This window comes from Hyperolius riggenbachi, chromosome 1 (assembly GCF_040937935.1).
Source record: "Hyperolius riggenbachi isolate aHypRig1 chromosome 1, aHypRig1.pri, whole genome shotgun sequence".
Classification (NCBI taxonomy): Eukaryota; Metazoa; Chordata; class Amphibia; order Anura; family Hyperoliidae; genus Hyperolius; species Hyperolius riggenbachi.
The window spans coordinates 326,446,636-326,471,839 of NC_090646.1; the positions used below are offsets into that span (position 1 = coordinate 326,446,636).

The 25,204-nt window shown below is 40.9% G+C and overlaps 1 protein-coding gene across 12 annotated transcripts in view; it reads right to left on the bottom strand.

Moving 5' to 3' along the window:
- Positions 1-25,204, bottom strand: part of UNC13A (unc-13 homolog A) — a 384,964-nt gene that overhangs the window by 64,996 nt on the left and 294,764 nt on the right. For 7 of the 12 annotated variants that reach the window (XM_068233874.1, XM_068233880.1, XM_068233872.1 and 4 more), the window contains one exon: positions 8,371-8,400. The exons of the other annotated variants lie outside the window; for them this stretch is intronic. In XM_068233874.1, the coding sequence (XP_068089975.1) occupies positions 8,371-8,400 (30 nt within the window). The remainder of the gene's footprint in view (positions 1-8,370; positions 8,401-25,204) is intronic. 12 annotated transcript variants of the gene reach the window in all.

Sequence of the window (25,204 nt, forward strand, 5' to 3'; positions counted from 1 at the left end):
CTATAATCGATGCATGGACGTAATCCTTCATCCTTTTTCTCCACAAAGAAAAAGCCTGCCCCTGCTGGAGAAGTAGATGGAAGGACAAACCCCTTATCTAAGTTTTCTCTGATATAGTCCTTCATGGCTTGTTTTTCTGGGCCAGAAAGGTTATACAGATGTCCACGAGGGGACATGATACCAGGCAGCAAATCAATGGGGCAATCATAAGGCCTGTGTGGGGACAATTTATCAGCAGATTGAGGTGAGAATACATCAGAGAATTCCTTGTAGGGCAAGGGTAATTTATCGGTTTTGTCATCAATGCTATGTACTGAAACACTCTTTAAACAATTTTTCAGACAATGGGGAGACCAACTGGTGAGCTGACCTAAGCACCAGTCAATGTGGGGACTATGTAACTGCAACCATGGGAGACCCAAAACCAGAGTGCTGGATGGCATTTTGAGTAAATAAAACTGTAGTCTCTCACAACCTGCAGGGAAATCACAGGAGTAATGGAAATAGGTTGATCACCCTGCATCGGCGAGTCATCGATAACAGTAAAATAGAGCTTGTTTTGCAAGGTCAAGGCCGGAATACCCAATTTAGAGGTGAAAGTGGCATCAATGAAGTTGCCTGCCGCCTCAGAATCAATAAACACATGGGAATGATAGGGCTTATTACCCCAATGTATAGTTACCGGTAACAAAATTCTCTTTATTTTAAGGGGAAGGATTCGATCTCCCAACTGAAGTTCCCCAGCTTCACCTAGGCGGTGGTGTTTTCAGAAATGATCCACAGAAGTAAGAGCTTCATGATTAGATGGTAAGCCATAAGCCCAAGTCAGTGAATCCCCCTGCAAAAGGGATTTGATCAAGGATACTTTCTGAGACTTGGACCCTGTAGACCTAGGGCAAACATCAAAGTAAGTAAGACAACTGTTCATAAAGTTACTGAAATCTGACCTAGAACCAGAAAATGTCTCTGGAAGCGGGATTTTAGGCTCCAAAGAAGTCAGTACAGGAGAAGTTGGAGGAGGTACAGACTGAACGTTAGGAGCTACTGGTTGTTCAGCACGGGGCTGTGTGTTAATCAGATGGGGCAACTGGGCCCGTTGAGCAGCCATTTGTTCAGTGAGCTGATTAACCGCTCCTGTGAGAAACAGGACCTGTTGTTGTAACTCCTCCATAATAATCTATTATTTTTTGGGCCCGTGATAATATCACGCTAGGTGCTCTGTGGACCAATACACAATATCAGCTGGCTGCAGTACGGTGAGCTATGCAGAATTGGAGTCGATAACAGGCTAGGGTCATACACGTTAGATCAGATGGATGCAGTACAAAGGGCTAGGCAGAATCGGAGTCGGTAACAAGCTAAGGTCATACACATTAAATCAGATGGCTGCAGTACAAAGGGCTAGGCAGAATCAGAGTCGGTAACAGGCTAAGGTCATACACGTTAAATCAGATGGCTGCAGTACAGAGGACTAGGCGAGAGAGTGGTCAGTAAAGCTAAGGTCGTATCTATGTCAGTCTGGCAGTCGCACTGAAATACAATAATGAAAGTCGCATTGAAATACAATATGATTATCACGGAGTGATAAAGTGCCCAGCAAAACCAGCGTACTGATTGCTATCACGGGCAGTGAGCAACTGAATGAAGAGAGCTTATATACAGGTGGAAAAAAATCACAGACCAGCCCAGAAAAGGAACTGGCCAATCAGCAAAGGTTCCAGCAGAAGAGTGTCAGCTGACCAGTGTGTCAGCTGACACCCACTAGACCCGCCTCCTCAACCTATAAGAACTGCTCTGGGACGGGCGCGTCCCCCTGGGGAGGCTGGAGGAACGTACATGCTGAGTCACAGCTGCAGGGGTTCTGGGGATGCTGCTGAAGAAATTGGAAAAGGAACCTTCCCGCAGAAGCGCAATGCTGCCTGAGCCCTCGCTGGAACCATTAGCAGGTAAGAGCGTTACATTCATCTATTTGTTCCAAATGGGCTTTGGACTACATCTCAGATATTGGTTGCCAGTCCATAAGTCAGCTTGTCTACGTTACAGCAAACCAACTCCAACTTTGTATTGACTGTAGCTGAGTACAAAAAAAGTGAGACCTTACTGTGTTTATAGCTCCCTCAAATCTTACCATCTGAAGTTGCTGAGCCCTAAAAAGTCTATATGTTAACATGTCTTGAGATTTTTGTTGGCTCAAACAATTGGTACTGATCATCTTTGCAGGAAATCTAAAATGTGTACAGGTGTTCCCCAATGTTGCTGGATGCCCCTCTAGCGATCTAGTAGGACAGATCACAGTCATCCTTTTATCCTTTGTTCCTGGAAGAACTTCATGAGAAGTTTCTGCAGCTAGATTTGACTAAAAGCCCATACACACGTCGGATTTTTCCGAGCGACGGGTCGTTTGAACGTCCCGTCGTTCAGTCATCCGCACGCCAAATCGGGCGTGTGCACAGAGTGTCGTTCGAGTGATAAGACTGATTTTAAGCGATCCGCCGGGCCTTTACACATCCTCTACATTCCCCTTATCATAGAGAAGACCATGTGGGTGCCAATCTTGCTCTAGAACTGCTGGCCAAAACAATTTCAAAAGATTATTTAGAGAGACAAAAGTTTGAAGTGTGTACATAGCTTAAATCTAACCTTTAGACCTATTTTAGTTTTGTTTTTCAGTTAAAACTTCACTGCCATAGCATAATTGGTTTCCATTCTCTTTTACTCATTTAATAATTTAAATTAAAAGGGGTAGATTGTTTCCGAGCCAACTTCATGTAAACTGATGGGACTGCCACCGCAGGGCATAGACACCTGACATTTTTTTGTCAGGTGATGGTCCCAAAGCCTTTGGCTTTCTCCTCAATGTATGAGTGGCTCTGTGCTGCTGCGCAGTCGCCGGTCATCAGTGCGCCTGTGCATTGCATCCACACTCATTCACAGATGGTAGCATGGCTGAAGGATCCAGAGGCTTCCTTCTGCTAAGGTATCTTTTTTGTTTTCAAAATCACAGGTTTGCTTTAAAATGTCTCCAAGGTGACATGTGAAATGATAAGATAAACATGTGTATGTACAGTGCTAAACACATTAATAACCAGGTTTTTTATGTTTTCTTATGTTGCTGCCTGAAGAGTTATTTTTCAGGCATGCAAGTGACAGCTTGTGTCTTGCAGGTACCTTGTGGTAATTGTCCAACCTGTAAACATATGATCGGAACTGATCATGTGCGAATGGGTGGATATTTTCACCAAATTAAGGATTGTATAACGTGCAGGACATCATTTGTTGTCTATGGGATCTTCTGTCCTTGTTCTTTTTTCTATATCGGTAAAACCACCCGCCCAGTACGAGAGAGATTGGTGGAACACCGCCGATCAATAAAAAAAGGAGTGTGTGCTTTGAGGATAATTAACCATGTTAGAAAGGTTCACAATGCTAACGCCGATGTACTAAAAATGGTGGGCTTAGAAATGGTTAAAATCCCACGCCGTGGGGGTGAAGGGGATAGATTGCTCTCACAAAGAGAGTCAGCGTTAATCTCTAGGACTGATGCTGTAGGCCCCTCAGGTTTTAATGACCGCAATGAGCTTAGTGTATTTTTGGAAAAATATTAAGTAAATTTTGAACAATCTTGATCTCTGCTTCCCTCTGGCTCACTATCTGGCTTGGAGAGGTCACACTGTTTCTTCTTTGTCACTCTTTTTGGGTATCTATTATCTCACCGTTTATATAAGGTTTATTCCCTTTAATGTTTGCGTAGCAATCGAAAATATAATTGTTTGGTAGCCTGACTAATTGGTGTGGCCTGTGCCTTTACAGCCCACGACCATGCCTCAGCTCAACCTTTTTCCCAGCGCTGCGGGTTAATTTTTGCTTTTTTACCTACAGGGGGAACTTTCATATATACGGAGAGTCGCCATGGTAATGCACCACACGCATACTGTGATGCAGTGTGTGTGCCTGGCAACTCTGAGCTTTGGATGAAGGCGGAACTGGAGGTGTGCGTCCCATCCTGGAGCACACACACTTCCTCTCATGGACGTGGGAGGAAGGGGCGGTCCACACAAACGGAGGATGCCCTGGCGTCTCTTCAAAACGCCGAGCAACACTAATGGTGGCAAGCTTCTCCCCACCATGGAGTCCAGGCTATAAAGCGCAATCCTGCGCGAAACAATTGTCGACGATCTAACATTTCTGTGACTGCATGCAGCCCCGGAAAGGGTGATGTATTTTCAAACTCACATCTGTAACATCTAATGTAATGCTTCTGGAATAAATTGAAGTTTCCTTATACTGGTGCCCACAGAAGTTATTCTTCTAATGTGCAATTTCTTGAATGGTCTTTAACCGTGGAGGCACAGTAGTGAGAAGCAGCACAACCAGCAGCTTTTTGGTTTCTCAGCAGTAACATATTGTGTGTGAGGTATCTGTTTTCTTTTGTGAATCAAGAATACAACTTCTGAGGGCAGGGGAGAGATAGAAAAAAGGTCAATAGTTCATGTATTTTAACTCTGGGACACTTAATATACTGCCATTGATCAGAGCCAATACAACATTCAATCTACTTTGTAAATGTTTAAATATAAAATAGAACCATAGGATATTAAAAAAAATAAAAAAATTTAGCAGTGGGAGGATAAATACAATTGTTTATCTCAGTTTATTTTCACCTCGGGTTCACGCAGGGCCAGATTTAGGCCAAGGCTGCTTAGGCCATGGCCTAGGGCACCACAGGAGCAAGGGCACCAAAGCAGCAGGATACAATGGTGCAGCATTTGCAAGCTTGCAAATGCTGCAATGCAGGTAGATCAGGCGAGCGCCTGACTGCGGTACTCTGTTCCTAGCCGCCTGTGCAGCGGCCACCTTGCTCTCTGTGCACGTTTGCATCATGGCCGGCGGACTTAGGCAGCATTGGAGACGGAAAGGAAGAGGAAGCTTCTGCACTGGAGACGAATGGAGAAATGAGTGACACAGATGGCTGCTGCGGTGTGAAGGCAAGCTGGCTACCTATACTGAAAGGGGGGTGGGAAAAGGAGGGGTTAAGGGAGTCATCTGGCTACCTATACTGGGGGGGGGGGGGGGGGAGGTCATCAGGCTACCAATACTGGAGGAAAGGGGGGAGAGGTCATCCCTCTACCTATACTGAAGGGGGGCGGCTGGTGACAGTGGCCTTGGGCGGTAAAGAGTACAAATCCAGCCCTGGGTTCACGTTAGGTCTTTTTAAAGGGAAGGTGCAAGCAAAATAAAAAAATGAGTTTCACTTACCTGGGGCTTCTACCAGCCCCATGCAGTCATCCTGTGCCCTCCTAGTTACTCACTGCTGCTCCAGTCCCCCGCTGGCAGCTTGCCGACCTCGGAGGTCGGCAGGGTGCATTGCGTACATTTTTACGCATTCCCGCTAGTGCAGAAAAATCAACACATACATTTTTACGCGTTACTGGTTCAATGCGTACATTTTTACGCATTGAACCAGTAATGCGTAAAAATGTATGTGTTAATGTTCCTCCACTAGCGGGAATGCGTAAAAATGTACGCAATGCGTCCCGCTGACCTCCGAGGTCGGCAAGCTGCCAGCAGGGGACTGGAGCAGCAGTGAGTGACTACCAGCAGTGAGTGACTACGAGGGCACAGGATGGCTGCATGGGGCTGGTAGAAGCCCCAGGTAAGTGAAACTAATTTTTTTATTTTGCTTGCACCTTCCCGTTAAAGCCAGTCATTCTGAACTTAAAAGTTCCAGCACTCAGAAGTGAGAATAGTTCATTTTGCTAAATCTAACTTGTATTATTAGAAAATGAGACACAGTATGGAATGATGAAGCAAGAACATTCACCTTACAGATTGTTTCTATGTTCATAAAAAGGAATTGTTCTTTATTAATATTTGTAAATAATTATTATATTAAATTTTTTTTAATTGTCGTGGGTGTTAATTTTTTAGGGTTTAAAGAAGGCAGGATTAGGGCATTTAATTCCCAAGAATTGTAATATGCTGTTTCTGAGACAACTGTGTTGTGGAAAAACCCACTTTCATCCAGGATGGTGTTTTGACATAAAAACCTAATATTTGTAAAGTTCCACCCTGAATCACTTAACTCAAGCTATCTGATATGCATCAGCATAATGGGAGGCCTACATGCTTGCTGGTCTCAGCCATGGAAATAACATCCCATATGCCTGGTGTGTAATAGTAAAAAAAAATCATTTTGAAGCTCTGCAGTTTCTGTAAGATGATTTGACCATCCTGAGAATATCAGGATTTCACCTAATTTTCCTTTTCTTTTCTTCAAAGTATTAAGAAAATAAACCATTACTCTGATTGGATTAGTGAGCAAGTTTTTGTCTGTTAGTGGGCACAACCAATAATTTGCGATCAATTACTGCTGTGATCGGAAACTATTAATCGGGATTGTATCATTAATGGCTACCTTTCATTAGTTTAAATCTACTATCCTCACCTAGGTTATATGAAAAGGTTTCAGGGTTACCGAACAAAGTATAAACCCATACTAGCCTGGGTTTATTAAAAGGAACCCAAGGTAAGAGACATATGGAGGCTGCCATGTTTATATCCTTTTAAACAATATCAGTTGCCTGGTAGACCTGCTGATCTTTCTGGTCAGTAGTGTCTGAATCACACACCCTAAAGTATGCAGCTAATCTTGTCAGAAACATCTGATCTGCATGCTTGTTCAGTGTCTATGGCCAACACTATTGAAGGCAGTGGATGAGCAGGATAGCCAGACTTAAAAGGAAATGAACATGTCAGCTTCCATGTGTCTCTCACCTGAGGTTCCCTTTAAAGCAAAAATAAAAGTCCTTACTGTGGCAACAGGAACCACATGACTGCTAATTCACTATCTTTTCAGTATCCTACTTTATGTACATAGTATAGAATTTACAAAATTCACTACAGGTTTGCTGGATTACTTATAATATCCCCAGAGGAGATGCTTCGAGATCTTTGTGACTATGACACTTACACTGCCTGGCCCTAAATGGTCATGCTTATGGAGATGGCAGGGGGAAGAGCCAGTTGACAACAGAGGGGAAAGAAATTCCAATCAGCTGGAAAAATACAACATTGCCAGTCATTTTTCTCATATGCTGAATTTCTAGAGCTGTCTGAGAGACAATGATTTGATGTTTTTACACAGCATTACAGTTTTAATTTATTATGATGAACTAGTCTACCTAAGGCTGTTTAAAAATAGGCTCTAGGTAGTGAAATTACCGCGCCACCGCTGCCAGTCAGTGCGCGAGCGCACCCGCCTGTCAAGCGCATGCACATGGCCGCCCTGATCCCTGGCCCGACCTACCGTCCCAACGGCTGGCTGTCTTGCGCACATACGCAGTACAAAAAAACCACAGACGGAGAGACAGGGAAAGTGGATGACGCAGGGACAGTTAGGTTTTATTGTATATGATGATGATAAATGTAGCATAGCTTATTACATCACTTTTTAAGTTATGTGACTAGACTGTACTTACAGCTTGACAGTAAATCATTTTTTTTCTAATAAAGTATAGTTAATTAACACAATTTAAGTTGAACTGTGAATACATCTGGGTCCTTCTAAAGAAAAGGCATTTCCCACAGTGAATAACGGTAATGTAATATTCATTTTATGATCTGTATTGAAGCAATGGCAGCTATCACAATAACTAAATTAGAAGGATCCCTGCTGAACCCGATGTAAGATTTTGGTTGCACCACTCTGACCATCTTGTTATTCCGCCAACTCAATCGCTGTTTGAGGGCCTGTTTCCCATTCCCCTAAAATGCTCGTGCTAATAGCCATTACCCTCCAGCATACCTATTTGCCCAGGATACCTACTAGTTACATACTAGGAGCCACATCATTTTGCTATCTGCAGATTACTTGAACAGGAAACCATAGTAACTATAGTGATAAACAGGCCGAGTTATGCTGGAGAACCAATGTTAGTTACTGACATTTATAAGATGTGGTATCCCTTGTTTTTTCACCACTAGAAATGTTGGTTATCGCTAATATATTCCCTTTAGCCTGGTATAATTTAATCTAAAATTTGGATTCATCTACGTGTGATCTTGGGCCACAATTCATTCAGTCTTTCAACACTCACCCAATGCAATTTAAATCATCAGGCATGCATTGGCAGCTGCAATCTAAACAATGAATGCCACATTTATTCCAACATAAAAAAACAAACAAAAAACAAACAAGTGCTGATCTTCCCTTTCAATGCTTGCTAATTAAATCTAACTGAAATAAAAACACATAGAGTTAACAAATTCAAAGCACATCTCACAAAGGCAGATTGTACAGAAACACAAAGATTTATAAAAATAGAAAAGGGAAGGAGTGCAGACAAACAGACACACACACAGTGTCCTTACATCTGCATGGTACGGCAGCTTCACCCTGCTCTGGAGAGAGAAGTGTGAGATTAACACGTGACTGTAAAGTCAGGGGCTGAAATACAGGTGTACAATATCAATCATTACATGTCTAAACAGATTGTGCATGTATATACAACATAGCTACACACACAGAGCACAGATCTATATCAATTATGCATCGCTCAGATAGAGTATATAATCAGTTAACCTCTACCTCTAAACATACATTGCTAGCTACAGTATACATATACAGTGAACAAATGGCCACATAAACCTTTACAGCTTCCTTCACATCTTTTCACAGAAACATATTTAAAAAAATTCAACAATGCTACTGCACAATGATTTGCAGTATTAGGACAAGAGTCATACTCCACTGGTACAGTGCTTCATCAGCTATGCAATGTTGCAGTACACAAAAGTAATGCATCTGCATACAAGTTTACCTTCTCTAGCCCTTTGCCATGTTTTCTCAGTAGCGTCCCCTGCAGAAACATTTCACAGTCGGTCACTTTTCATTTTCTTTTGTTATCAGAGGCAAGTGTTTGGTCAGATCGCTAGTGATGGCGCTAAGATGTGATTACAGTATAGGTAAGTGTGAACAAATAAATATGCTGTGGCCAAGCTTAGAGAGAGCGTATGATGGGTTGCGGCATGTTGAGAGAGTGGATATGTTAGCACTTTTTAGTAATAATGGCTAGAGGTATGATGAGTAATGCAATATACTATGGGCAGGAAGAATTATTTCTTATAAGCAAGATTATAAGTGATTGTGATATTCTGTTATTTACACATATAAAGTTAAATTTATAGAATATTTGGTTACACTAAACAATAAAAAGACGTCAACGATATATATGTGACAAGACAAGGCAGCACGCAACATAAGGCAATATTTGCAAGGAAGGAAGAAAGAAGAAGACATTCAAGCAACAGGAGAAATAACACAAAATGATGCCAAGAGGGTAAGAGCCACTATAAAAGGAAGAGTAAAAGGGATGTCATCTCCTGTAATTTTCTTATGTAAGAACTTGATCTGCAATCATCTATCCTTTGTGGGCAGTGAAAAAGTTGTATTTTTGCTGATATCATTAATTTCAAATGTAAGCTTTCAAAATGTATTAGGAATTATGTTGTTGGTTGCCTGGAGCCTTGCCTGTCCAGTTCTGATTTGCTGTGCCCATATTACTAGAAAGCAGACATACAATATGACCGGGGGGGGGGGGGGGGGGGGTAACAAGTTTAATCTCTGGTGTTTGCTGCATGTTTAATTAGTCATCATGTGAGTCTCACCAGACCCAGAAAGATGAAATTGCTGAATTGGGTAATGAGCATTCTATAAAATAGGGTAGGGAACCTATGGTTCGGGAGCCAGATGTGGCTCTTTTGATGGCTATATCTGGCTCACAGACAAATCAGTGTGGGTTGATTCACTAAGCTACACTACTCAAGCAGCGCAAGTAACATTTTCACTGTTGTAGCATGCACTACTAACTTACTCGCACTCCTCCAAAAACTAATAGCTGCTACAATTGTCCCACTCTGGACCTTGTCAGGTCCAGTGACTTTGTAGGACAAGATCCTCGCACTTGATTGGCCCAATAGGCTGCCTGTCACTTAACAGGCAGAGTGCGGGGATCTTGTCCTACAAAGTGAATCAACCCCCTAGTCAGCTAGCTAATTGTACAAGCTGTTAGTCTGTATTTCCCGTTTGGTTCTTGGGGAAATTGCTGATGTTGCTGAAACCCAAGAGAAGCTGAAGATGTGTCTGACACTTCCGCTGCCCGGTGTATCAACTGTATACACATCACCATGGCAATAGGGATGTGAGCCCTCTGCTGCGCATGCACACTGTCCCAGTCTGAGACATATTGTACAACTCTTAGGGAAATACATTTTAAAATATGTGGCGTTTATGGCTCTCTCAGCCAAAAAGGGTCCTGACCCCTGCTATAAAAGAAACCTGCTGCATCCTGACAGTGGCATTACATAAATGAAGTGGAGTTTATGTCATACCGGTGTTAGCCTACCGCTTGTCAGCTGGAACTCTGTTTCTGAACAGTAGCACACTGCTAAAATGTTCGCTATATTTTATGCATTTCATAAAGATTGGTAGTTTCCCTTTAGTACAAAATGCAGCAGTCAGTAGGCCTATCAAACAACTTATAAAATACAGGATCTTCTCAAAAAAATAGCATATTGTTATAAAGTTCACTATTTTCTGTAATGTACTGATAAACATTAGACTTTCATATATTTTAGATTCAAATACACACAACTGAAGTAGTTCAAGCCTTTTATTGTTTTAATATTGATGATTTTGGCATACAGCTCATGAAAACCCAAATTTCCTATCTCAAAAAATTAGCATATTTCATCCGACCAATAAAAGAAAAGTGTTTTTAAAACATAAAAAATCAACCTTCAAATAATTATGTTCAGTTATGCACTAGATACTTGGTCGGGAATTCTTTTGCAGAAATGACTGCTTCAATGCAGCGTGGCATGGAGGCAATCAGCCTGTGGCACTACTCAGGTGTTATGGAGGCCCAGGATGCTTCGATAGCGGCCTTAAGCTCATCCAGCGTGTCGGGTCTTGCGTCTCTCAACTTTCTCTTCACAATATCCCACAGATTCTCTATGGGGTTCAGGTCAGGAGAGTTGGCAGGCCAATTGAGCACAGTAATACCATGGTCAGTAAACCATTTACCAGTGGTTTTGGCGCTGTGAGCAGGTGCCAGGTCATGCTGAAAAATGAAATCTTCATCTCCATAAATGCTAATTTTTTGAGATAGGAATTTTGGGTTTTCATGAGCTGTATGCCAAAATCTTCAATATTAAAACAATAAAAGGCTTGAACTACTTCAGTTGTGTGTATTTGAATCTAAAATATATGAAAGTCTAATGTTTATCAGTACATTACAGAAAATAATGAACTTTATCACAATATGCTAATTTTTTGAGAAGATCCTGTAGAGGATACATAGGAAAAGCCATGTCACTTTAAAGAACAACCTTGCAAGAAGTCCTGAATAGTTGATGATCTCTTCCACATACAGTACATGTATACAGGAACTACAAACTATACATGGGAAGAGAAGAGTGCTATTATACCACAAACTCATTTAATATATCCATACAGCCCAAATATTACAGTTTACCTCAGGTTTCATATCCTTAGAAGTATAATGTTGTTCCACAGCGTTGTCATTTTAACATGCGAGCTATCTAGGCATTCTGTGCAAGGAATTATTATAGGAAATATTTTTGTAATTTGGGATGTGCTCAATCAGTGAGCAAGCTGTTGACCCTGACACCTAGGGGTGCTGCTGACCTGTCAATTATCTAACCTCACACTGATGAAATATGTCCCCAAGGGTGCCTAAATGTATCAGAGCACCCTAGTTGTTAACATTCACCTTACCTATGGTGATATTCGATTGGACTGAGCAGCTAACAGGGTAGCTGCTGTCTCATAGTGACACAGCTATCTAGTTTGAAAAATGCTTCCTTCAATTTAAGAACACAAAATTAGGATGCCAAAACCGGGAAGGACCTAAAAGTAATTAGAACCACATTCAATACCCTTTATTATAGCAGTAAATTTGTATGCACCATGCCAACAAATAACATATAAAAGGGCAAAGGAAATATTGGCTCTTGGTTGCATACAAACAATTATATTTTATTGATTTAAAATACTAGAAAAGTAGCTAAAATATGAAACCACAACAGATAAAACAAAACCCAAATGTACATAAGCAATGACACTAAGCACTCGTATTATAAAAGTCGCTGCTAGCTAGCTCTGCTCAAAAGCACAAAAAGAGGCTGCAGTCCTCCTCTGTACTGGCTACTGTTGGGAATGATGTAATGGCCTCCAGCAGTCCGTAGAGTGAGCTTAGCATAGTGATGTGACAGGATGATGGCTCTATCTTACATGTTTCGTCGTTCCCCTGACGACCTCTTCAGAGATTAACGTCTCATTAACGTCTCAATAGCATCTATGCTAAGCTCGCTCTGTGGACTGCTGGAGGTCATTACATCAATCCCATGCTGGTGTGGTAACTATACACAGACTGCATTCCACCAGTATTGAGCTTCCATACTGCTGCATATATATATGCTGATGTGAACTGCTCCACATGCAATAGCTTGCAACTTACACTGTGATACCTCTGTATGTGACGCTTGAATTTAAAGGTATCTGCGTACTTACTAAAGCTTGGCATACACACTTACATAAATGGCTTCATGGGCAACAGTTTGATGCTGATCCAGATATTGGCTTTGCTGTGATTTGCTGACTGCATGGCACATCTGTTTGCATGTGCTGCTTAATTTCAGATCTTGCCATCTTTTGTTGTTATGGAATCAACTAAGGGATCTTATGCTATGAAGTAGGTGTGGTCTGTGACTGGGTCCACAAATAACATATTTCTGGAGGTCTGATATTTGCTGAGAATTCTTTATTCACCATATAACCGTACCTGGATGTCCATAAAACATATGTATGCTTAATCATCATTAGCATCTGTTTTTCAAGTGTGATTCTAGACAGTTGACCAGTTTTCTTCTTACAGAGCATACTTTTATCAATTATTGGGATCATTTCATGTGCACATTAGACATAAACTTTATGGCCTTTTCTGGACAAACAGTAGCCAGTACAGAGGAGAACTGCAGCCTCCTATTGGGCTTTTGAGCAGAGCTAGCTAGCAGTGACTTGTATAATACGAGTGCTTAGTGTCATTGCTCCTTATGTATGCTTGGTGTTTTTGTTTTTTTTTCTGTTGTGGTTTCATATTTTAGCTACTTTTCTAGTATTTTGAATCAATAAAATATAATTTGTTTCACCCAAGAGCCAATCTTTCCTTTGTCCTTTTATATTCCCTCAATTTAAATCTCTTGAGCCTCAGTGCATCTTCAGAAAAAAAGAAATGCTACAAGGGCTACAGCTGATCATGTCTAAACTGACATGGCTTCTCAACCATCCTTACACAAAATAAGCAAACCTAAGGGAAGGGGCAAGTATAAATCTTACACAAGTGATACTGCAGGGCTGAACCCTTCTCTTCTCTTCATAGGTGGCTGGATAGTGTAAATAGGTGGCTGGATAGAGTAATGGTAAAGAGCTCTGTAGGAGACCTGGGTTCAAACCCCAGCTCCGCCTGTTGAGTAAACCAGCACCTATTCAGTAGGAGACCTTAGGCAAGACTCCCTAACACTGCTACTGCCTATAGAGCGCGACCTAGTGGCTGCTTATAGTCCGCCAGGAGAGAAGCATGATATAAATGTTCTGTGTCTAAATGTTCTGTGTCTTCATACCTTTCAACATGAATGGGTTACATTGCCCTTGTAATTCAGGAGCTACATGCTGGTCTACTATATACAATATGCAGCACCTATTTAGGTGCCTTTAAAACTTGTTGGGCTGCTTGGCGACGCAGTACGTTGCCCTGTTGCAGTAACCATTAGTCTCTCTGAGTCTGACCACACTGGAGTTAATGGCACAACAACAATTTATTTAGATTGTCATGGTAGTGGTGCGGCACGCAAGTGCCGATCATTCAAATTTCAGTGACATGCTTCCTGTCTAGCAAGGAGCAAATCACTGAGCAGGGGGCGGAGCTGCACAAATCACCCTGTCAGTGCTGTCTGCCACAGGGTGTGTGAAATAGGTAATGATGTGGCGTGATTGTCCTGTAGCAGGCTCTCCTGCCACAGGACCATCGCACTGTACAATGTGCGAAATTAGCCTTAAAGGACACATCCAATCGCTAATAAAATAAAAAATCCACTTACGTGGGGCTTCCTCTAGACCCTGCCCAGCCGTCCTGTGCCCTTGCCGCAGCTCCACTCCACGCTGGTGGTCTGGGGTCCCCTCCGGCGAAAGATCCTTACTGCTCATGCGCGAGTGGCTCTCAAAGTCGCACTGACATCATCTGGACTGTACTGCACAGGTGCAGTAGTTCTGCACCTGCGCAGTCCAGTCCAGATTACATCAGCGCGACCAGTGAGACGCATCCTGGAGTGCATAAGAAGCCGACGCGGAAGCCGACCTGGCGAGGTTGGCATCTCCACTGGAGGTGACCGGAAGCCACCGGAGCTGCGACGAGGGCAAAGGATGGCTGCCAGGGGCTGGAGGAAGCCCGAGGTAGGTGGATTTTTTATTTTATTGTTGCTCCGACCTTCCCTTTAAGATGAAAGGGATATCAAAGGGGTTGTATGAAAGTAATAGTTTATACAGTATAACTCCTTTCTCTGCGGAACCCATTGGAAGCATGCCAATCATTGTATTTGTCCTATTTAGCAAAATAACTAATGTTCAAATTCTAAACTGGTAGATTTATTTTATTTATAAAGCGCCAACATATTACACAGCGCTCTCAGCAGATACAAGATTCTTTGTTTTGGTCAAAAAATGTGCTTTCATAAAGTAGTCAAGCCCTTTGTAAAAGTTGTAAACTTAGGCTAGGTTTGTTTCATATTCAACTTGTGCAGTGCCATGGATAGTGACAGCGCATACTCTGTCACCCTCCAAGGCATGGAATAACCATTCAGACACGTCCATTGTACCAGGCATGTAACAATAGCAATGCTATTATGACTTGTCTATCTTCTGTCCAGTGTCTGTAAAAGTGGTGCAAGTTGGGGCTTTGCGATTCATTTTTCAGTACAGCACCAATGGATACATTTCAACAAACAACAAGTGTAAATGCATCCTATTAAGAACAATGAATCCATTCACATGTCTATGTGCCTACTAGCCTCCTGTCCGGAAAAATGGTACTTTTATTTCTATGTGTGAATTTATCCTTAAACTACCATGGTTAAACGTCACATATAATTGTTTTCTAGTAAATTAAAGGCCCATCTTCTTACTGCGTAAAGGCAGAAGATAGCTAGCACTGCAAGTTTTGAATTGACTTGTTTACAAGCTGTTATCAAACCACTATGTACAGCAAAGTCCCTATTAATCCAGCACCTACTGGGATTAGCTGATGCTGGATAAGTGTGCTTTCTGGTTGCTTGAGAATGAATGTGAAAAATAGGTCTAGTTAATACAGTACTGTTCCCCTCTCTATAAACATACCATGATTTCTGTATTAAATGTTAAAATACAGGGAGTGCAGAATTATTAGGCAAATGAGTATTTTGACCACATCATCCTCTTTATGCATGTTGTCTTACTCCAAGCTGTATAGGCTCGAAGGCCTACTACCAATTAAGCATATTAGGTGATGTGCATCTCTGTAATGAGAAGGGGTGTGGTCTAATGACATCAACACCCTATATCAGGTGTGCATAATTATTAGGCAACTTCCTTTCCTTTGGCAAAATGGGTCAAAAGAAGGACTTGACAGGCTCAGAAAAGTCAAAAATAGTGAGATATCTTGCAAAGGGATGCAGCACTCTTAAAATTGCAAAGCTTCTGAAGCGTGATCATCGAACAATCAAGCGTTTCATTCAAAATAGTCAACAGGGTCGCAAGAAGCGTGTGGAAAAACCAAGGCGCAAATAACTGCCCATGAACTGAGAAAAGTCAAGCGTGCAGCTGCCAAGATGCCACTTGCCACCAGTTTGGCCATATTTCAGAGTTGCAACATCACTGGAGTGTCCAGAAGCACAAGGTGTGCAATACTCAGAGACATGGCCAAGGTAAGAAAGGCTGAAAGACGACCACCACTGAACAAGACACACAAGCTGAAACGTCAAGACTGGGCCAAGAAATATCTCAAGACTGATTTTTCTAAGGTTTTATGGACTGATGAAATGAGAGTGAGTCTTGATGAGCCAGATGGATGGGCCCATGGCTAGATTGGTAAAGGGCAGAGAGCTCCAGTCCGACTCAGACGCCAGCAAGGTGGAGGTGGAGTACTGGTTTGGGCTGATATCATCAAAGATGAGCTTGTGGGGCCTTTTCGGGTTGAGGATGGAGTCAAGCTCAACTCCCAGTCCTACTGCCAGTTTCTGGAAGACACCTTCTTCAAGCAGTGGTACAGGAAGAAGTCTGCATCCTTCAAGAAAAACACGATTTTCATGCAGTACAATGCTCCATCACACGCGTCCAAGTACTCCACAGCGTGGCTGGCAAGAAAGGGTATGGAAAAAGAAAAACGAATGACATAGCCTCCTTGTTCACCTGATCTGAACCCCATTGAGAACCTGTGGTCGATCATAAAATGTGAGATTTACAAGGAGGGAAAACAGTACACCTCTCTGAACAGTGTCTGGGAGGCTGTGGTTGCTGCTGCACGCAATGTTGATGGTGAACAGATCAAAACACTGACAGAATCCATGGATGGCAGGCTTTTGAGTGTCCTTGCAAAGAAAGGTGGCTATATTGGTCACTGATTTGTTTTTTTTTTGTTTTTGAATGTCAGAAATGTATATTTGTGAATGTTGAGATGTTATATTGGTTTCACTGGTAAAAATAAATAATTGAAATGGGTATATATTTGTTTTTTGTTAAGTTGCCTAATAATTATGCACAGTAATAGTCACCTGCACACACAGATATCCCCCTAAAATAGCTAAAACTAAAAACAAACTAAAAACTACTTTCAAAAATATTCAGCTTTGATATTAATGAGTTTTTTGGGTTCATTGAGAACATGGTTGTTGTTCAATAATAAAATTATTCCTCAAAAATACCACTTGCCTAATAATTCTGCACTCCCTGTACAGTAACTGAAAGCATATTAACCTTGTGAGGGCCATGGAACCCAGTCTTTAAGCACAGCAGAGCCTACAAAAAGCATAAAATGTTGGCCTTCACTGCTGTGAGTACTGCCGAAGATTTGTTCTGGCTGGTTGAGACTTCTGGCTAGTTGAATTCTGGATAACTGGGACTCTGCTGTATAATGTGTAGTAGCATGCTCTTAGGACAAAGGAAGTCAAAATGTTATATTGTAAAGGCCAATGTTCGTTCCAGGCACTGCTACAGGTTCACTTTCAGTTTTATTAAATGTTTCTTTAGTCATATCTAGACAGATAATGAAGTACTGTATTATATCAGTGTAACATATCAGTGAGAGAAAGTGGCCCATATGAAATTAACTTTTTCTCCTCAGTTATCTCCTAGGAGATAACTTTCATGTTCTCCTTAAAATAACTTTTCAGCATTTTACAATTTAAAAAGTACCCAAAAGTTGTTAAAAAAGTATTATGAAGATTATTCAATTTTTTGTTGTATTGCTGGTGGTTTAAAAAGTCATTTTATGACAAGGGGCCATATGCAATTCACTTTTTCTCCTGAGTTTTCTCCAAGGAGATAATTTTTCATCTTCAATTTATAATATCTTTCCAGCACTTTCCAACAAAAAAAGTACCAAAAAGTAGTTAGTAAAGTACTATCAAATGTATTTTGAGCATTCTCTTGCTTTCTGGTGGCTTAAAATACATTTTATTGACAAATATCACCTAGGAGAAAACTGAAGTGAAAAAGTGAATTGCATATGGGCCAGAGAGTCTGAGCACAAAGGGGTGCCCAGCACCCACTGTCTCTTCTATGATTAGTATGTTGCATATTACTTCATTATCTATCTAGATGTTATTAAAGACTATGCAGCAGTGCCTGGAACAAACGTTTGTCTCTACAATAATCTTCCTATTGCACATATGTAATAATAAAGGACAACTAAAGTGAGAGGTATATGGAGGCTGCCACATTTATTTCCTTTTAAGCAATACCAATTGCCTGCCAGCTCTGCTGATCTATTTGGCTACAGTAGTGTCTGAATCACACCAGAAACAAGCATGCAGCTAATCTTGCCAGATCTGACAAAAATGTCAGAAACACCTGATCTACTGCATGCTTGTTCAGGGTCTGTGGCTAAAAGTATTAGAGGTTGAGCATCAGCAAGGCTGCCAGGCAACTAGTATTGTTTAAAAGGAAATACATATGACAGCCTCCATAACCCTCTCGCTTCAGTTGTCCTTTAACAAACAGGAAAAATACCAGCTGTAATTTACCTATAACTGTAAAATGTATGTACATAAGATTAAAAAAGATCTACACAATAGTTTTAAGATGCCAATCAGCCCAGTTTCCCATGGTCAGTTGCAGGGGCACCTTGAGGAAACCGGGTTTTAACATATTCATGTGGGTAGAAGCACTTTTTTATTTACTCCTATGACTCATTGCTCAATTGCTGTTGACAAATGTGCCCATATGCCATTAACGTTTTCTCCTGAGTTTTCTCTTAGTTGATACTTTCACACCTTGTCAATAAAATGCCTTTTAAACCAGCAGCAAGCAAGATACTTCATACTTTTTCATCTACAAAGTACTGAAAAGTTATTTTAAAGAGAAGATGAAAAATTATTTCCAAGGAGAAAACTCAGAAGAAAAACGTAATTGGATAAGGGCCAATTGGGTCTGATCCAAGTCACTTTTTCTACCAAGTTTTCTTTTAGGAGAAAATGTTTTACCTTCTGTTTAAAATGATTTGTTTTGCACTCTACAATTGAAAAAGTACCAAAAACTAGATGAAAAAGTACTGTCAAAATTATTTTGAGCGTTTCCTTCTTTTCAGGTGGCTTAACCCCCTTGGCGGTATGAAAAATACCGCCAGGGGGCAGCGCAGCAGGTTTTTTTAAATTTTTTTTTTTAAATCATGTAGCGAGCCCAGGGCTCGCTACATGATAGCCGCTGCTCAGCGGCATCCCCCCAGCCCCGGCGATCGCCTCCGGCGATAGGCGATCAGGAAATCCCGTTCAAAGAACGGGATTTCCTGGAGGGCTTCCCCCGTCGCCATGGCGACGGGGCGGGATGACGTCACCGACGTCAGCGACGTCGGGACGTCATTGGGAGACCCGATCCACCCCTTGGCGCTGCCTGGCACTGATTGGCCAGGCAGCGCAGGGGTCTGGGGGGGGGGGGCCGCGCGCCGCACCGGATAGCGGCGATCGGGCGCGCGGCGGCGGCGATCGGGGTGCTGGCGCAGCTAGCAAAAAAAAAATTATTTAAATCGGCCCAGCAGGGCCTGAGCGGCACCCTCCGGTGGCTTACCCCGTGTCACACACGGGGTTACCGCTAAGGAGGTTAAAAGGCATTTTATTTATAATGTGAAAAATATCACCTAGCAGAAAAAGTGCGTTGGATTGGGCCCATTGACCCATATGCAATTCACTTTTTCTCCTTAGTTTTCTCCTAGGTGATATTTTCACAAGCAAGCAAGAAAATATACTAATATTGATAGTACCTTTTCACCACTTTGTAGGTACTTTTTCCAATGTTCAAAAGTTTTTTTAAAGACAATATAAAAAGAATCTCCTTGGAGTAAACTCTGGTGAAAAAGTGAATTGCATATAGGCCATTATGTCTCAGCAGATACTGTTTACCCAAACAGTTCTCAAGTTTTGACTTGGTGGTCTAGGCAGAGCTTGTAAATATTTTCAACTAAGCTCATTCACCTATGTTAGTTAAGGACTGAGGAATATCAGAAGACACTGAAACCAAAATATCTAGTTTAGGCTAAATACAGCAGGGAAGTCCAAACATTAACTTTGCATTACAATGTGTAGAGTATTCAGGAACTTGCCATATTGTGCAGGAAAAAAAAACTGCTGGGGGCTCCAAAAAGCAAGCCATTACACTGAAGATTAGGTGGTGTCAAAGTCATGGTAGCTGTTCTGCCCATGTACAAAGCTCCCAACTGTCCCTGTTTTATAAATACAGACACTTTTAGGATCTAGATTCCACTGTTTGTATTTCTTTCCTCCATTAATGTTCCTCTTTAAGGTCAGATGGATGGATTGGTATAGATAAAGGTAGTATTAACTTTCAAAACTTGTCACTCTCAAAACTTTGTTTAGTTTCTCTATAACATTGTGTCAATAATTTTCATATGGTAGCGTAGAGGACATTATTATGCTTCCCACAGCAATTGGTCACATGTTCCATTATGGTGGCCACAAATATTTAAAAAATTCAGTTCGATTTTACCCCAATTCAATTAAAATGATCAATTGTATGAAACAATCAAGAGAAAATATATTTTTTAATTGTCATTTTTCCTATTAAAATCAATCGGAAAGGTTAGAAAAATCAGATCACTTTGGCAGACATTGAATGGTGTGTGTAGTTGAATACATGAAATTAAACCTAATTTTAAGTTTCCATTCAAGAATAAAGAAACTTTATTTGTCAAAGTGACACATTAAATAGAATGTATTTCTTCACTGTAATAAATGTAGTGTTGTTGATTAAAATAAATGAGGAACAGATTTGTTAATGCTAGGTATATTTTCTAAGGTTGTCAGTGTTGTGTGCCTTTATACATAGCAGTGTTAGCATTGCGTGCACCCCAGACACATTTAAAAATGAAAATGTATATATTAGATCTAATTTACATCTTTTATTCAATCATTTTTGTTGTGTTCTGTCAAAATTGAACATACATGTGTTACAAGACACATGCACACCAGCATATAATATTGAATTTTTGATGAGTTTTTGAAGTTTTGATGTAATAAAGGGAAACTGAGGCTGCTATGTCCTTTTAAACAATGCAGACCCCCTCGCTGTCCTGTTGATGCTCTGCCTCAAATACTTTCAGCAACTGACCCCAAACCATTATTTGAATCATGTGCTCTGACTAAAATCTGATTACAGCAATTCCATGCTTGTTTCAGATACTACTAAAGCCAAAAAGACCAGGGCAGTCAGGCAAGTGGCATTGTTTAAAAGGAAAAAAATATGTCAGCCTCCTTATTGCTCTCAGTATAAAGTAAGTTTAAGAATTTTGAGCAACTGGACACAGGTAATGATTTGAATGTGGCCTATGGTTTTAGAAACAGTCAAGGCCCATGATGGTTTTAACTTGCCACTACCACTATAAACCATTGTATGTGGGTTTGGCATGAATATTATCTACTTCACATCTACCTAAATATGTTTCAACCTGCCAATCAGTTTGTATATGCTATATAAATACTAAATAATAATAATAATAATATTGTAAAGGATTCTATACACAAAAGACATCTGAAAATATACAGTATATGGCAATGAAACTTTAGTAGAGCCAAAAACCTTTCAGCCCTAAATTATGAAATGCAATTTGACAGATTACAAACACCTACTGCATCCTATTTGCTAAATCCTACATAAAAAAAAATATAGATAAAGCTTAATATAGCAAAGGTTCTGCGTATCTGTCCTGCCTGATACTTCTGTCTCTTAATGTGAACCATGGTATCATTCAATTGGGCTATCAGTCTACATCACTGAGTATGTGTACCATTGATCATCTGTTAAGAAGAGGCTTGCATACATCAGGTAATGGAAAGTGGAAGCAAGAGGTGACCTAGGTAGAAAGGACAGCAACAAATACAGCTGATAGACATGGGACCAGTGCAGAAGGAAAAAAAAGGATGCGGTAGCAGCTGTGACATAGACCAGCTGAGGGCAGACAGAGACACAGGACATCTACTTACTATCATCTGCATGAACGGTGAGCAGAGAAGGATAAACAGCAGTCAGATATATTCAGTTAACAAAACCACACTGCTTAATAGAAATATCTCTTCTGAAATGGTCTTTCTTCTCTTGTTTTGCTATATTTTGTAAAAAGTTCTATAAGTTTTCTCCATCACAACTCTTTTAACCTGATTATGACAGTTTCTTTAACATTTTAAGGCGGGCATGTTGCACAGCATGAAAAAGCTGCGTGACTTGTATTTTGATGGCTATCGTCTGTAAAGACAACTGTTTCGAACACCCAGTAACTCAGCTCCCAAATGATATGTGCATACCCTTTTATAATTCTGGGGATCCATTAAAAATGCTGGTAGGCTCAATTAAGTTTTTACTATCTACCGTTCTGATGTTTGGTCAAGCACTGATAGAATACTGTAGGAGCTAAGACTACATACTAGGCTGCAGTTATACTACTGGATTCCTCTGACTCTTTGAATAATTAGCCCTGCTTCAGCAATGATCATGCTACTCTGTGTGGTCAAGCCTCCCTCTGCTGTCAACATCAGTGATCAAATACAGTAACTGACCTTCCAGCGAGCAGAGAAGACAGATAAACCGTCTTTTCTAGTGATGAGTGGAATCCATAGATTTATTTTCAAAGTTATTTTTATAAAAACTAAAAATTACTCAGAAAATGCTCATTTACTTTCTACAGAATGTAAAATACAATAAAGCCAATGATAAAAGTAAATTCACCCCCAAAAGAGTGGCTAAAAGAGTCTTAAGGGCATGTTATGGGGAAGGCAATAATGCTCAAACACATAACTTACTGTAAATGTATATTTATTAAATGGAGTAAGAGAATTTGCACTTTTTACTGTGAAATAAATGTGGCATAAAAAAATGAAGGTCATCTCTATTTCCCACCATTATTTTGGTCAATGAGGAAGACGGGAGAAAAAAAGAGACCAATAAGCCAGACTAGAGGGATCTCTACAGTAGACATCAATGTAAACTCTGCTTTTCAGTGGGGTAACTGAGTTTAGACATGCAGTTAATCTTACATAATATGAACTGTGGAAGAAGAGGAGAAGAGGCACTGTGCTCTTAAACACCTGTTTACTGATTCAAACAGGTCATCCCATACAGCGGTATTCACAGGGCCAGGTCTAGAACACCCGATTTTGAATTTACTCTGCTTCATTTAATGTTCTCACGTGACAAGCTGCAGCTCAGCACAGTATCACACTGGCTGGCTGTGAGTCTGTGACAAACAAACTGCACAACCTCAGCCACTCCATTCCTCCTCATTCAGAACAGCAGTGCCACCTCCTCCCTTCTGCTGTGCAAGTCAAATGAAACACTGCTACTCTCCTGCCTCCCCCCTCTCCTCACTGACTGTCAGACTCCTCACACAGCACAAGAAGTTGCTTTTCCCCAATGATGACCTCTTCACCTCGCTCTCCTCTCGCCCCCCACTCTGACTGCATGCAGTTAAAGTAAACACAGTACAAACATGCTGCCCATGTAATCTCTGCGCCTGATGCAAACGTTTTACCTTGCTTCATGAGAGAATCGGACCTGGGTATTCAGTGTGGGTTAGGTGGCTGGCCTGACAGCCATTTCGAGTACTAACGCATTATCAGAGGCACTAACAACAAGTAAAAGAACAAAGTAGCATTTATATAGGCCGTCACACTTACCAGAGCCATGTCTGGAATCAACAGCCCGCCCACTTGCCCTGGCATAGAGCTTCTCCTCCAGAAGCAGACGCGTGAATGACTCTAGCCAATAGGCATGTCGCAAATCTCCCCGCCTTCCAACTCAGCGTCAATGTGATACGCAACCACTGCTTTGTTCTTTTACTTGTTGTTATATGTGTTAGTACGCGAAACGGCTGTCAGGCCAGCCACCTAACCCCCACTGAATACCGCTGTATGTGATGCTCTGTTTGAATCAATAAACAGATGTTTATTCTCCTCTTCTTCCACAGTTGATGCACGAATCTGAGCAGTGCATGACTCTAGTAAGCAAAACTACTATTGATCAGAACCATGCCAGCATCTGGTGGCAAACTTTATTTGCTCATTACAGTACATAAAATGAACTGCTGCATGACTATTATGAAATGAAAGTAATCTGTAAAATGGTAACATGTTATCACCAGTGTTCAATGCACACAATTACAATTATATAATTTTGTTGAAAACAAGCAACATGTGATGACTCCTTTTCCCTTTCTACACACCCTCTCAGTAGACATTAATTGCTTACATCTAGTTTTTAAGCAGTAAAGTGTTGTACCGTGTTAGCCATGAGTAAAAGCAAGAAGTTTTGAATCAGGATGATACCATTTATTGGCTAACTTAGAGATGGATAAACAGTGCCGGGGGTCTAGATACGCGACCCCCGGCACTGTTGATCCATCTCTAAGTTAGCCAATAAATGGTATCATCCTGATTCAAAACGTCTAGTTTTTAAAACAGCCATTTCAGATTCATTTTTGGATTATTATCTCTAATAAAATGTTAAACTGAGGGAAGGTAGAAACAATTGTATAGCAAGGCAGACAGAAAGTGAACAAAGTAAGTTATACAATCACAGGCTAGTTATTGGTATTAGCATCTCCGTATAAAAGTAAAGCTGTGAACAAAGTAAATAAATCAATTAAAGACAACAAATAACCATTCCTGGTGTAACACTCTCAAAGTGTTAATCCTCTCTTGTTGATAAAAAGCAAACCCCTCAGTTCAGAGCTAAGCAACTGCAGAGACAGCGACATGCATAACCCAGCCTTTCTTCCCGCAGGGTGAGTAGTGGATATTTCATTCTTAAGACCAGCTAATGGTCACCATAGTCACGTAGTAGAGTGTGCTCTGTAGCTACCTGCACATGCAAGGAACATGGAGTTCTGAGAGCATTATTACACGTGACCATGCATTGGTTTTCAATAATTATTAGACCTTTTTTAATTTAGTTCTACATGCAAAATGCTGCATTTCATCTACTGTGAAATGCTCTTATGGCAGAAAAGGCGAGATAGTTATGAAGTCAAACGGTGCTGTAGGACTGTACATGGACTACATTGTGGAAGTAACATTGACTAGCACCTGGGGAAGTGTTATAAAACATCAGGAATATGTGTAAGCTCTGCCTTTTAATGTAAATTAATATAAAGCTGTAAAGCAATTTCAATCAAGCAACATACCGTTAGATAGAAAACTATTTTTACTTATCATTTACAGCTGATTGCATGACAATTTATGAAAACATATACAGCTTGGAAATGGAATAATATAATGGAACAGCTGCATAAGCATCTTGTTCACCATTCTCGTTATTCAGCAACTCCACATGAAGTTACCAGACCTGAGAGACCACTTTAAACTGAACTGAGACTGT